Source organism: Alligator sinensis, unplaced genomic scaffold, assembly GCF_000455745.1.
Source record: "Alligator sinensis unplaced genomic scaffold, ASM45574v1 scaffold191_1, whole genome shotgun sequence".
Taxonomy (NCBI): domain Eukaryota; kingdom Metazoa; phylum Chordata; order Crocodylia; family Alligatoridae; genus Alligator; species Alligator sinensis.
In genome coordinates this window covers 1,384,251-1,397,229 of record NW_005842282.1, presented here as the reverse complement: position 1 = coordinate 1,397,229, position 12,979 = coordinate 1,384,251, and the positions used below count along the sequence as shown (strand labels likewise).

Sequence of the window (12,979 nt, the reverse complement as noted above, 5' to 3'; positions counted from 1 at the left end):
TCTGGGAAGCTGTGATAGGATGATGCCTGTCAACTCACTCACTGCTCGCCACTTCAGTCTGTGGCCAGGCTGGGCAGACCCTGCTGCGGTATCAGTGGCTGAATAAGCCAGGGGGCATGCCCAAAGCACAGAGGCTACTTGCAGTGCAGAGGGGTCTGCCCACCCAGCTGCAGTCGCTACTTGGCCTGTGCTCGGCTGAATAAGTCTCTTCCTGCCAGGAGGGGGTTTGCCCCAGTACAGAGCAGCAGCAGCTGAGCAGACCCCCCTGCGGTGCCAGGGGCCAGTGGCTGAATAAGCCCCTTCCTGCTGGAAGGGACCTGGCCCTCACCCGGCCGCCATCGCTGTCTGCTCAAGGCCAGCTCCCTCCCAGCAGGAAGGGGCTTATTCAGCCATTGGCCCCGAGCACAGGCCTAGCGGCAGTTGCAGCTGGGCAGGAAGGCCTCGCTGTGGTGCAAGCAGCCTCTCTGTGCTTGGAGCAAGCACCCCGGCTTATTCAGCCACTAACACCGCAGCGGGGTCTGCCTGGCCTGGCCGCAGGTGAAGCTCTGGGGGGAATAATGGTAGGGAGCAGCCACCGGCTGGGAGCCCAGGGGATGCAAGTTAACCCCTCCAGGGCTTGCCCTAGCTCAGAAGGAGGGGCAGGGGCCAGGTCCTGCCCCCGCCCAGCAGCTGAAGAGGTGAGCAGCGAGTGAGATGATGGACAGCAGCCTGTCATGGCTTCCCAGAGCATGAGCCCCTTCCTGGCAGGGGGGCTGTGCTGTGGGGCCGGCAGAGCTGCTGTGGAGCATGGCGGCACTGCGGGGGCATGGCCAGGCAGGGAGCCCTGGTGGGAGGTGGGGGGCAGGGATGGGGGTTATTCCTCCTCCCTCCAGTGAGCAGACAGCTAGGAGCTTATTCCAGGCAGCGAGTAAGTGCTGCGGTGACAGCCGGCAGACCTGGCTGCCAGTGGGAGTACAAGGGACACTAACTCTCCTCCCTGCCCCCTCTGCCTCAGGGGCCATGGTGCTGGGTACTGCAGAAAGAGGGGAAAGCAACCAACAGACCTGGCTTTGGTCCCTGCCGGTGACACAGTGAGGGGGAATTAAACCCCTCTCTGGCCAGACCCCCACCCTTGCCTGTCCCAGCTTGGGCTGGGGAGCAGGAGTGGGGCCAGCCCAGCTGGGCAGGAGCAGAGAGCCCCTCCCAGCCCAGAGAGCATGCCGGGATGCTGGGGAACGATGGTTTATCTTAAACCAGCAAGGGGTCTGGGACAGACATTGCATAAACTGGTTTGAGCCAAATCAGTTAAGTCTGATACTACTTTCAACCAGGTTTATCTCAAACCAGTTTCAGCCATTTTGAAACTCATTTATGCGCACTGAACATCTGTTTTGTTACACGTTTAAACCAGTTTCTGATCATTTAAACTAGTTTTTGTGTAATGTCTGTTCCTAGCTAAAGACTCGTGCAATCTCTCTGAAGAAAAAAAAAGTTAGCTACTTTAGCTCTATTACTGAAGAAATCTGAGTTCTCTATATTGCTCGGTTCCTTCTGGAAATGTCAAAACACTCGGAGCACATAATTCTTAAAGCCCTGGTACATATTTTCCACATGTCAGATTTGAATTCAATACCATTTTAACAAATTAAAAAGCAATTTATTTCCTGAGTGTGTTCAGTCAGAAAAATAACTGCTGGTGGAAAAATTTCCAAACAAGCAGTAAACATAGTAGTATGACATATTTTTAGAAATTATGGACCACAGACATCCCTGGATAATTTTAGTGCTCATTTTACACCCATTTAAGTCTACCAAATGATATATGGCATTGCAGTATTTTGTAAGCTAGTCGGTCTCATTTTGGTCTTAGCTTCTCTATAAAAAGGCTTTTGTTGAAGGAAAAATGGAATCTAATTCACAATACAAGCACAGTAATCAGTTTCACTGACAGCATTAAAAGCATAAGCTCACTCGCAGCATTTATTTCACTGATCTATATGATCTAGAGCTTGTGCATATATTTGCGAATAAGCACGATGCTTAAATCTGGAAAACTGAAAGAATGATAATTTCAATACAGAAGTGTTTTTGAATGAAGACGAACAATCTGACAAAGATATATATCAAATATAGTCCCAATATTCCTTTTACTATTTCCATATCAACTGAAACCCAAGATGAGGTTTTTATTCCTCCATTCAACACGGAGGAAAAAGAAACCTTGTCTTAGATTTGAGCAGTCTGGAGCAGGTGACTGTTGGGGCTTCAGTGCCAGTCTTGACCTCGGGAAGAAGCATGGTGCAAGATGGCAGGGGCGCAAGGAAGATAGGGTGGCACAGCCCCTGGGAAGTGTGGGCAGGGTTGCCAACCTAAGAAAATTTTTCTTACTAACAGTCTGCAACCTTTCTACTGACAGTCAAACTTTTTTTACTGACACATTTTACATAACGTAAACATAACTCTTCTGCTAGGCCCTACCCTGCTATGAGGCCCAGGTTCTGATTTAGAGGTTTAACATTAACCACAGTAAAAAAAAAGTGAAAAAAGTCTTGGTTAGCAACCCTGCTTGACTGCAGTGCTGGTTTTACACTAGGCTATCCCCGCATAGCCCGCCAGGGCCCCACTATTTACCTCCACACTCTGATACCCCTCACTGCACCCTGCTACTCCCCAAAACAACCCCTAGCCTTACTCTTGCTGGCCTTCCGCCCCCTATGCCAGCACAGATCCCCAAAGAAGCCTATTTGTGACCCAGGATGCATTAAAGGCAGTCTGGGACACAGCAGCAGCACACGGCCGAGAGAGCACACCCTGCAGGGTGCTGGACTTCCACTCAGACATCAGTGGCACTGTTTTGCTCACTCTCTCAGAGCTTCAATCAAGTTTCAGCTGCTTAGTCTTCTCACTGACAGCTAAAGGGTTTTTTTTTTTTGTTTTTTTTGTTTGGTTTTTTTACAGACTTTACTGACAGCTGGTAACCCTGAGCTTCAGTAGGCAACCCGGTCAACTGACTGCAATCCATCCAATTTTTTGACTGGTCAAACAGTATAGCAATTTCATTGGGAGTGAATATCTTTTCTGCTGCTTTCTTGACAGTAATATGATTTTTTAATGTTTTAGACACATTTCTTAATGGAAAATTTGTGCTTTTCTGTGTATTAATTTCTCTGTTTTGGCAATGCTTTACAATTTTGACCAATTTTTGACCAGTCAATTGACTGAACTTCTTACCAGTTAAATAAATACCCAACCCTACCCTCAGCATGGGGGAGATGGTACAATGGCAGAAGAGCTGCAGCTCCTGTTTCAGCTCTATTTATGAGCCCAACCATATAGGGTAAGCAGGGAAGGGAGAGGGGGAGGGGGCAGGACAAATTTAAGGTGACCCTACAATAATTAAATTTGATACAAGGAAAACTGTAACAAATTTATAATTTTCCATATATAGAATCTACTTACAGGGGGGTCATCTTGAATTCAAAGTCACCTTGGATTCTGGTGAATACGAAGCAGACTTTCGCTATCAGTCCATGGAAACTTCTAGAAAATGATTTCACTCACCTGTTATGAATTTAGGCATTTCTTGAGAAATGCCTCGGCGTCCTCCTTGCCATCCTCCTCTTCCTCTACCTCTTTCCCCCTTACTTTGCCCTTTTGTAAAATACTGTTCTTTCCTGTTAGAAGGCCCAGGAGATGGATGTGGAAGCTTCTGCTGCTGATATTGCTCAGAAGTCTCAGGACAGAGATCAGCTACCATATTTCAAGAAGTGGTAAAAATGAAGTTAGATTAGTTTAAATACAGGTTCCCCTCACTTTATGCTGTACATGCGTTTCTGGAAAATGGCACATAAGTTGAATTTGCATAAAGGAAACCCACTTTATAATGTAACATATAGGGATGTGTTCCAAGACCTCAAACTGTACTGACCCCCAGACCCATTTCTACCAATTTTACAAGACAATTTTGGTACTCACCAACAGCAGACAGTGCTCACAAGCACAGGGTGGTGGAGAACGTTACCGTAATGGGGATGCAACTATAGAAACACGTCGCAGACAAGCGAGCAGCACAGAAGACTATATTTTGGTGTTACTCCCACAATGCACCACACAAAGCAGCTAACTGCAGGCTTCCACCACATTGACTACATAAGACTGAATTTACCTAGCATATAACCAATTTTTGGTATAAAAAGGGTAATCGCATAAGAGGGAACTAACCTGCATAAAGCGAGGGAAATCTGTAGTGAAGATTGTAAAAGTTTTTCCTAGCATTTTATGTAATGCAATCTTTTCTCCTATACTCAGCATACATAGTTAATATGTGTATTTGAAAAAGGCGCACACAGATCATCTCTAAAGAGTTGCATTATTCATAACTGTGACAGGGAAGGATAGGGTGCTGAGCTTTTTTTTTTTTTTTCCCCGAAAGCTGATTAATGAGCTGCTTTACATTTTAAACCAAAGACCCAGCCCAGGCTTTAATCCTAATGCCTCAAAGTGCCACCCTGGACTTTTGTGCTTAGTCATACTGCTTAATGCAGGCCTATGCAAGGGCTTTGGTAGAGGATCCCTATGCAATATCCAGGCATTTGGACAGATTAACTGATTTTCCTAGTAAAACAGCAGTGAAGTTAATATTTTTCTCCCTAAACTCATAGTGGTGTTTTATATAAATTAACAGGGTTTCTTCTAATATGCTGTAGACACGCCTGAGTGTACTTTTTCAACTTGAGCATGAGTTGTAATAGTGTCTCTGTTAGATATTCTTAAACAGGGCATGAATTGAGTGCACTAAGTCAGTCACAGGCTTTCCACCAAGAGGATCCAAGCTAATATTATCAACTGCATGTGCTTGAAGTTATGTTCCTAGGATGCTTATATGTGTGCCTAAATAAATGACTGGAATTTTTCAAGCAACCACTAACACTGACAGAACGCTCACGTATTCCCTAACAATCAGACACATCCCATGTGTTAAAAGCCTGGCTGCATTTTAAATGAGTGTTAGGTAATACAAACATAATACTTTGAATCCCTTAAGCACAGAAAAGATTTCAAACAGAATGCCCCCTGCAATCTCGACCTCCAAGCACTAGGAGCTGAGTGAGAGACGCAGCTTTGTAACTCAGCTGGGAGGAAGCTGCACAAGGACATGTGCTTGTATCCTACACAGGCCAAGACGTGCAAGAGAGCAAGGTGAATGGGGGGGAGGGGTGGCTTGGCAAGCTACGATCAATTTGGTGATGTGGCCTGCGTGTGGTGCCAGTACCATGGCGCAGTGAGATCCAACACGAAGCGTGGCAATGAGCCGTGGGGAGCAGCGGTCCTGCCACGACGGCGAGCTGCCAGCCTTACCTTGCTGCTGAGGCTGCAGAGGTCTGCTCCCCCCATTGCAATGCTGTGCTGGGCTGAGGCGAGGCTCGCCAGCGGGAGGGCCTAAGGTCACGTTGGCCGGCTGGTTCCTCATCTTCTTGGCGCGCTTCTTCTCCCTGGCGTTGGACATGCTGCAGGCTGGCTGGCGGGCAGGGGGAGAAGCAGCCGTCAAACCTTCCCGCTAGGCAGCCCCTGCCCTGCCCTCAGCACCCTACCTAGACTCCGGGCAGCCCTAGGCGAACTTTTAGTATCGCCCCCCCACGACTTCGCCAGAGAGAACGATAACAACCATTATGTTCACCATTTTCAAGCCCCCTTTCTATCCGTGTCGCGGGCGGCCCGCCGGTTCACCCATGCCTGTGTCCAGCCCTGCCCACACCCCGTGAGCATCCCCCCCAAGCCCCCGCGGGGGAGACCCACGGGCCCCACGTGTGTCGGTCTCACCTGTAGGACGCTGGCGGCGGCGCGAGCCCGCCGGCCCGGACCGCGAGCAGCTCCCGCCGAGACAGACCTTCTCCCGCAGCCACGCCGCAGAGCACGCGCATGCGCAAAGCCCACGCACCGCCCACCCTCTGCCAGGGAAACTACAACTCCCAGAAGCCCCCGCGGAGGCATGAGCAAGACAGCCAGGGTTCCCACGTGGGGGGCGGGTCAAGGGCAGCTCAGTGCGGGCGCGGAGCAGAACGGAGTAGCTGGGACCATGGCGACGCTCGTGAGGAAAATCATCAGCACCACTACGGCACCCGCTGCCATGGGTCCCTACAGGTAACGGGGCTGGCGGAGCCCTCGATCCGGGTCCGGGTCCGGCTCCCCGCTGTCTCGGGTGCATTTGAAGCCCGTTCTCGTTGCGGGCACCCGGGTGCTTCTGCTCCTTGAGCAATCAGGACTCGTAGTAGAGATGATCTCTTTTAGTAGACCAACAAGGCTTTTGCCAAAAAAAAAAAAAAAAAAAAAAGTTTGCAAAAATCTTGTTGCTGTACTAAAAGAGATCACCTCCACTACGAATCCTGATTGCTTTTTCCTCTAGAGCAATACGGCTACACCTTGGATACCTGATGCATAGAAGATACACGGCTCGAGCCGCTCACCTTGTGTTTGCCTCTGGTTACCTGCCGTAGCCCTCTGGTCTCAGGGATTTCTGCCTTCCTTCCTACAGGATCCGTGATCCGTAAAGGCAATAGCGTTTTTTATATCGGCTTCAAAGAACTTGTGGGGTCTCTGAGGAGAGTCGGGGATCTGCAGGTTCATAGCTCAAAGGTGTCTCCCCGCCATTTAAATGTGCATAGTGCCGTAACAGTAGGGGTCGTAGACAGTCTGCTTGTTGATCTGGCTTTGTGCACATTTAGGTTGAGTAAAGAAAGATCTGCTGACCGCTTGTTTCTAGCTTCTGGAATCCAGTCTCTCTTGGGTCTTGTGCAGTTTTCCTCTCCTCCAGATGTACATTTATTGATGTAACTAGCACCTGGCCCCGCTCTTTCTCTGACTCCCCTGTCTCCCTTTACAGTGTCACTCATCCCAGTCAATTTTTAACGCCTTTTCCTCTGCAGCAGTCCTGCGTTGGAACCTCCAGATATGGAGCGTTAAAATTCTAGATGCAGAAAGAGTGACTGCTCTACTGTATATGAAGCCAATTCCAGCACAAATAAGCTAGTGGAGTGAAACATGTCATCTGATTATATGTAGCGAGACTTCTGTTGGAAAACAAACAGTTTCTTGGTTGCATGCATGCAACTAACTGCCTTCTCCGTAAACACAGCCATCCATTTTCAGATGTGGATTAGATGAGATACTTGATGTTAATATTAAAAAGGCAAAACAAGAACTGCTGATTGCTGTGAAGAACCTTTTTTTTTAGTGCTGGTGCTTGTCACAGGCATGACATGAATACTAAGGTGCTTAGTACGTAGGGCCAAAAAAACTTTCCAAAGTCCAATGAGCAAGTACTTGCATAAAGAATAACTATTGTACTGTGTTTCTATCATGCAGGGTTTTTGGTTGCAGCTGTGTTGGTCTAAGAACATAGGCAGGCAAGGTTCTTTGCATAGATGTGATCTCTTTTATCAGACCAACTAAGTAGTTGGAACAAAGTTCTTTGCAAGCTTTCTGGCACAAGTTATGCCTGGAGAAGGGTGCTTGTGCCCAAAAGCTTGCAAAGAACTTTGTTCAAATTACTCAGTTGGTCTAATAAAAAACTATCTCATCTACCAACAAAGTTTGCCTGCCTACGTACTTTTATCATAGAATACAAGTGCGCTAATAGAGGAAAAATAACTTAAGCACAAGATTGGGAGCTGAAGATGAAGGGTTTTATTTCTGGCCTTGCTGCAGCTCTCCAGCCCTATTTTGGGTGACCTGTTTGTTTCACTTCTCTGTGTTTCATTTTCCTCGTCTTTAAATTAAGAGTAACTTCCGTATCTGTTTCCCAGCAATGTTTTAAGACTGAAGAATAATTTGCGTTTGTGTTAATCACCCCCCGTTGCGTAAGGAGAACTTAATTATACGTAAGGTCATCATTTTGAGTGAATGTGCATGCCTTAATTCACTAAATCTGAGCAAGGAAACAACATGTCTTCTAAGGCTAATCTTTCCTACAGCTATAGCATTTATTCTGTCAAGTTACACAGATGCCCATGTCAACTGAATCTTGAGGCACATGCTTAAATCCTGGCTGAATCAGAGGTTGAAACGCACAGTGGGCTTTGAAGAGATGGTACATGTACGCTGCAGTCAAAGTGAGATTTCCACTTGCATGGGTATAGCTGAGCTAGTTCTGAAATAGCTAGTTTGGGCACCAGTAACAGTATTAGCTGCAGCAGCAGAGACCTCTATGCTAGCTGCAGAACCTGCCCAAGTGACAGAGTAAATGCCTGGGCAATTGGGTTGTGATGAGAGAGCAGTGTAGGCACAGGAGCACTGAGATCAGTACATGGGCCTGCTGGTTTGAATCTAGCTTGCAGGTATAGATAAGCTGCTGTTGCACTTTTTACTGCAGGATAGATATATCTTTAGATTATGAACTGATATGGGGAAGCAGTCATAGGGTGGGAGAGAAGGTGGCACCATGAGGTCGTTAGAATAATATTTGTGTTGGTAGGCTTTTTCCTGATTATTAGTTAATATGACAGGATTCAAAGGCCCTGAGGGATATGGCGGCAGAGTAGTTAAGGTGTTTTGCTACATCTTCAGAGGCCAAGATTTGAGTCTTGCTCTGGACTCCTGCTAATGGCCAGCTGACTTTGGCTATAAATAGGTATCTGATTATTCAGGCTGGGGAGTCGAGCAATGCTGTCGCTACCATATCACTCCTCTGTGTACCATCGGCTAGAGAAACCAGCTTCCCTTAACTAAATTAGCCTGATGGACTGCAAGGCTCAGAAGGACCGTTGGCCTTTTTAAGCCAAAAGTCGCAATCAGACTCTCTTTTTATTAGGTACTGTACAATATATAGCAAAACACAGTCTCTCCCCTTCAAAGAACTAATGTCCTGATCTTGCAAGAGAACCACATGATGAAAAAGTTTCGAACAAATACAGAAGTCCATCTGTGAAGACATGTTGTGGAATACAGCTGACAAGGCACGATATGCCAGGCCAAAAGAGAAGATGCTTGAAGGGACTTGTAGGTGTACAAGACTCTAATTTTTTGGTAGGCAAACAAGGTGACAAAAAAAGACGCATATGGACTCAGTAGCTAATTTCTCCTAACTGGAGCAACCTGTGAGTGCCCAATTTTTGGCTATATGCTAAAAGGAATAACAAAATAAATACACGGTGAACCTGTAGGGGTTTTCATAGATATTGTAAAAGCAGTGAGACTTCAGGAAAGACCTGAATGAAATGATAGTGGAGGATTAATAAGTGAGGATTAGAATTCCTCCCATAGTCTGTGGCTGGAAAAGATGCAAAGATGAGGAAATACCTTGAAATGAGAGTCCTCTCTTTCTACTGGAAAGATTGATTATCATCATAATTCTTAATTACAAACCGAGATGAAATGAATCATGTCTTGCATAATATGCAATAAGTTTGTTCGCTTCCGCTGTTAAATACTGTTTTTAATCTTTCATCTCTTTGGGTGGTAATTTAAAAGCGTTATTAATAGTTTACTTCCTTAAAAATGTTTTGATAGTTATGTGAAATGTCTTAGAAGTGGCTTTGAAATGTTTAATTGTATGTTAATAGAAAACTACAACTTATTGCTGGGGAAAAACCAACCTGTGCTAACTATGCTGGCAACCAAGTGCAGAGGACTTCATTCCTCATTTAGCTGATTAACTTGCATCAGAAATTCTGCTAGATGTCAGATTTGCATTTTTTTAACCTGGTAATCATAACTTATTTATCAGACAGATTGTAGTCCAGCTACTGACTAAAATATGATATTTTCCCATTACTGAGTTGAATGCAATTTTGTGAATGCTGCTAAATCACTAACATTAACCCAGCCACTCTTGTTTGTTTTTTTTATACAAGAAGCTTCCTGTATTATTATTGTTTTTATTCCTGTGTTCTCTTTCTAAACTTGCATACTCATAACAATTCAATTTTTGAAGTTGTGCACTTCTAAATAAAATGCTTCATAGCAGGGTGTCCAGTAAAAATTTAAATGACTATCAACTGGACTGCTTGGAAATGTGGGTGCCTGAGCACTTTATTTCACTATCTCTACATAAACGATCAAAATAAAATTTGTACATTCAGTTTCTTACCTCATTTGGAATAGTATTTAGAAAAGCAAACTTGTATTCAAGTAATAACCAGCTGCACACCTAAATTCCCTTTGTAGTTGCAAATGGAAGGAGTACTCTCTTCCTGCCCTGAACTCTGTCCTAGTCTGGCTGTGCACTGTTAAACAGTTCTCAGCACATTTTAGTAAAATGGAAACCTGAAGGTAATAAAGTAACTACCCTACGTTTGAATGCTGGGCAGCATCAGAGAGAGAAAAGGAATCTAGATTCCTCTCACTTACAGTTTAATAGTCCGCCTGCTGGCCCATGCTGCTTAAAATGTGATATCTCTTGAAGTATTCTGTGTAACAGTCATCAAGGGTTGTACAAGCGCTGTTCCTTGCCCCCACAAAGTCCCCTGCTAATTCCTCTTCACAGGATTTTTAAAAGCATAAGGGAACTATGACAGTAAAAATAGATCAGATTTCTTTTTGAGGCCTGAAATGCACATTCTCCCTACTACCAAGCTGATCTTTCTCTCCTAATGGTATGGAAGGTAATGGGACCTTATGAATCTCACTTCCTACTTCCAGAGAAGAGGTGCTATAGGTTTTGGCCCCCTTCCCAGTCTGAGTTTTCCAAGGATGCTATAAGTTACTGGGAGTGGGGTATTGTTACAAGAACATGGAAGGGGAAAAGTGTCTTTAGAGCTTGTCTACTCATCTTCTGTGCTGCCTCTGGGAATGTGGCTAGGAAGCTGGCTCTACCAAGTTGTTTATACTTCCTTGTACCAAATTCTGGAAATGAGGCAATATAGCCACTTTAGACTATCCCAGGCACTGCCCAAGAATAATACTGAGGCATCTGCTGAGGCCCACTTTGAAGCAACTATTTTGCCTGACTTCCAGGATTGGGCACGTTCTTAGCAGGAACCAGCTTCTGTAAGGGTATAGATCAACCGTGGCTGGCCTCTAAACATAATATATGCTGTTTACAATTGCAGTCAAGCAGTGCTGGTAGACCGGACCATGTATGTTGCAGGTCAGCTAGGCATGGATCCTAGTAATGGGCAGCTTGTACCTGGAGGGGCGAAAGCGGAAGCTAACCAGGTAAGACACCTCATAGGATTAAATGATATTTGAATTATCTTCACACTTGCCACATGTTCAGTCAGTGGAGCTGTCCAGGGGCAAGGAGACCCCAAATGTGGAGGCTGGTGGATGGGCAGAGTATCTGAGATCATTCTCATAGCAATCCTAGAAGGTAAGAGTATCAGAAATTACCTCCTATCCATCCTTTTCCTCTCTCACCCAAACTGCAAGCATGGGAAAGAAACCAGAGCTCTGTATTTCCAGCAGGGGGAGAAACAGAACTTTATATTGGGTGCGTATTGCCTGAGCACTCCCAACCAAGATTCAACCTGAGGAGGTTGGCTGGGCCCAGCCGGGCAGGCTGGTCGGCCAGGCAGGGCAGGCTGGTCGGCCAGGCAGGGCAGGCTGGTCGGCCGGGCAGGGCATTTATCTCTGAACCTTGCTGTCCTGTGGGGAGGGTGGAGAACTTCCCTGTGCATTTTCCTCTGAGTACATCATTTGATGAGAGTGCAAGACTTGCTGGAAGTGCAATAGTACAGATAATGATGAACCTATCTGTTGGTTCACTTGCCTAATAAAAGGTTGGTTGTCATTGAAGGCTGTCTTGAGTGAACTCTGTGTAGCAGAAGCTCAAGCTTCAGCTTGTCAAAAAGCCCATTACTTTTAACATTTCCATGACTCAGTTTTGTGTCCCTTAATAGGCTCTAAAAAACATTGGGGAAATTCTGAAAGCTGCAGGCTGTGACTATGGCAATGGTAAGTGCTGCTCTAGAGTCAGTCTGAGTATTTTAATTAAAAGAAAACATGCCACATTATGAAAAGGAAGTCTCTTGTTGCAGTCACAACTGGTGCCCATAGCTGTGTCAGGTAAAAGAAATTTCTGTCAAATTAATTGGAAAAAGACACCCCAGAATACCTGTGGAGCATAGAGAACCTTATCTAGGGATAAGGGCTGTCTTGCCCCAGAATTTCCTATCAGTTCTGCTAGTGTTTAAATCCCCATTGTGTGATAGCTCTAGTATAGACCTGGCTGTTGGCATTTGAAGCATCCTATTCTCTAATCCAGTTTAGTGCAGGTCTGTAGATCAGATGCTCAAAATACCTGTGATGCTAATACGTTTACTAAATGACCACTAAAACAGTGAAGTTAGAATAGTATTAATAAATGGAGGATGAGGAAGTCTGGGGTTTTAAAAAAAGTCTTCTAGTGTAAATAAAGTTTTAAAGCTTTTGTATCTTTTAAGAAGAATGGCTGGGTTACAGTACCTGATAAACCAGGTCAATTAAAAAAATTCTGGACTATACAGAAGAAACTTACTCCAGAAAGGAACTTAAGGTTTTGATTTGTCAAAGCTGCATGCGTACACACTTTCCCATTCTTTTATTGTGTACTAGTATCCAAATCCTTTGGGTGTTCTTGGAAAAAAAATTCAACTTCAAAATATAAAACAATTCTTTAGGCAGCACTGCATACTTCAGAGCTGCATAATAACTCCTGTGTCAATTTTAGTTGTAAAGACTACTATCCTGATGGCTGACATGAAGGACTTCAGTGATATTAATGAAATCTACAAGCAATGTAAGTCCATTATTTTTTCTTTGAATTTCAGCAGTTGCCTAGTTGCATATTATCTTACTAAAACCAATACTCATTAATGATTTACTTGCATGGAATAATTGCAGATTCTTTAAGGCATAGGTCACAAATGGGAAACCTGAACAAAAAGGAAAGAGACTTAAGAGTAAGCACAGTTTAGGTGAAGCTTAGTGGGAATGTTAATGATTCCCCCCCCAAAAATATTTTGGCATTTTGTACTGATGCAAATGTTTAGAATATTCCTGCTAAATCTTTGTATTTATTGTTGTT

At 44.9% G+C, this 12,979-nt stretch overlaps 2 protein-coding genes across 5 annotated transcripts in view; one reads left to right on the top strand and one right to left on the bottom strand.

Moving 5' to 3' along the window:
* POP1 (POP1 homolog, ribonuclease P/MRP subunit) overlaps positions 1 to 5,890 on the bottom strand; it is a 40,165-nt gene extending 34,275 nt beyond the window's left edge. For 2 of the 3 annotated variants that reach the window (XM_006028005.3, XM_025209318.1), the window contains exons 1-3: positions 5,800 to 5,883; positions 5,338 to 5,497; positions 3,541 to 3,729 (exon numbers count right to left, since the gene is read on the bottom strand). In XM_006028005.3, coding sequence (XP_006028067.2) covers positions 3,541 to 3,729; positions 5,338 to 5,485 — 337 coding nt within the window. In that variant the 5' untranslated portion in view covers positions 5,486 to 5,497; positions 5,800 to 5,883. Of the gene's footprint in view, positions 1 to 3,540; positions 3,730 to 5,337; positions 5,498 to 5,799 lie in introns of all 3 variants that reach the window. The other variant, XM_025209317.1, reaches the window with a different exon arrangement.
* Positions 5,891 to 5,980: 90 nt separating this feature from the next.
* RIDA (reactive intermediate imine deaminase A homolog) overlaps positions 5,981 to 12,979 on the top strand; it is a 34,289-nt gene continuing 27,290 nt past the window's right edge. For both annotated transcript variants that reach the window (XM_025209321.1, XM_006027997.2), the window contains exons 1-4: positions 5,981 to 6,120; positions 11,025 to 11,130; positions 11,814 to 11,868; positions 12,623 to 12,691. In XM_025209321.1, the coding sequence (XP_025065106.1) occupies positions 6,056 to 6,120; positions 11,025 to 11,130; positions 11,814 to 11,868; positions 12,623 to 12,691 (295 nt within the window). In that variant the 5' untranslated portion in view covers positions 5,981 to 6,055. The remainder of the gene's footprint in view (positions 6,121 to 11,024; positions 11,131 to 11,813; positions 11,869 to 12,622; positions 12,692 to 12,979) is intronic.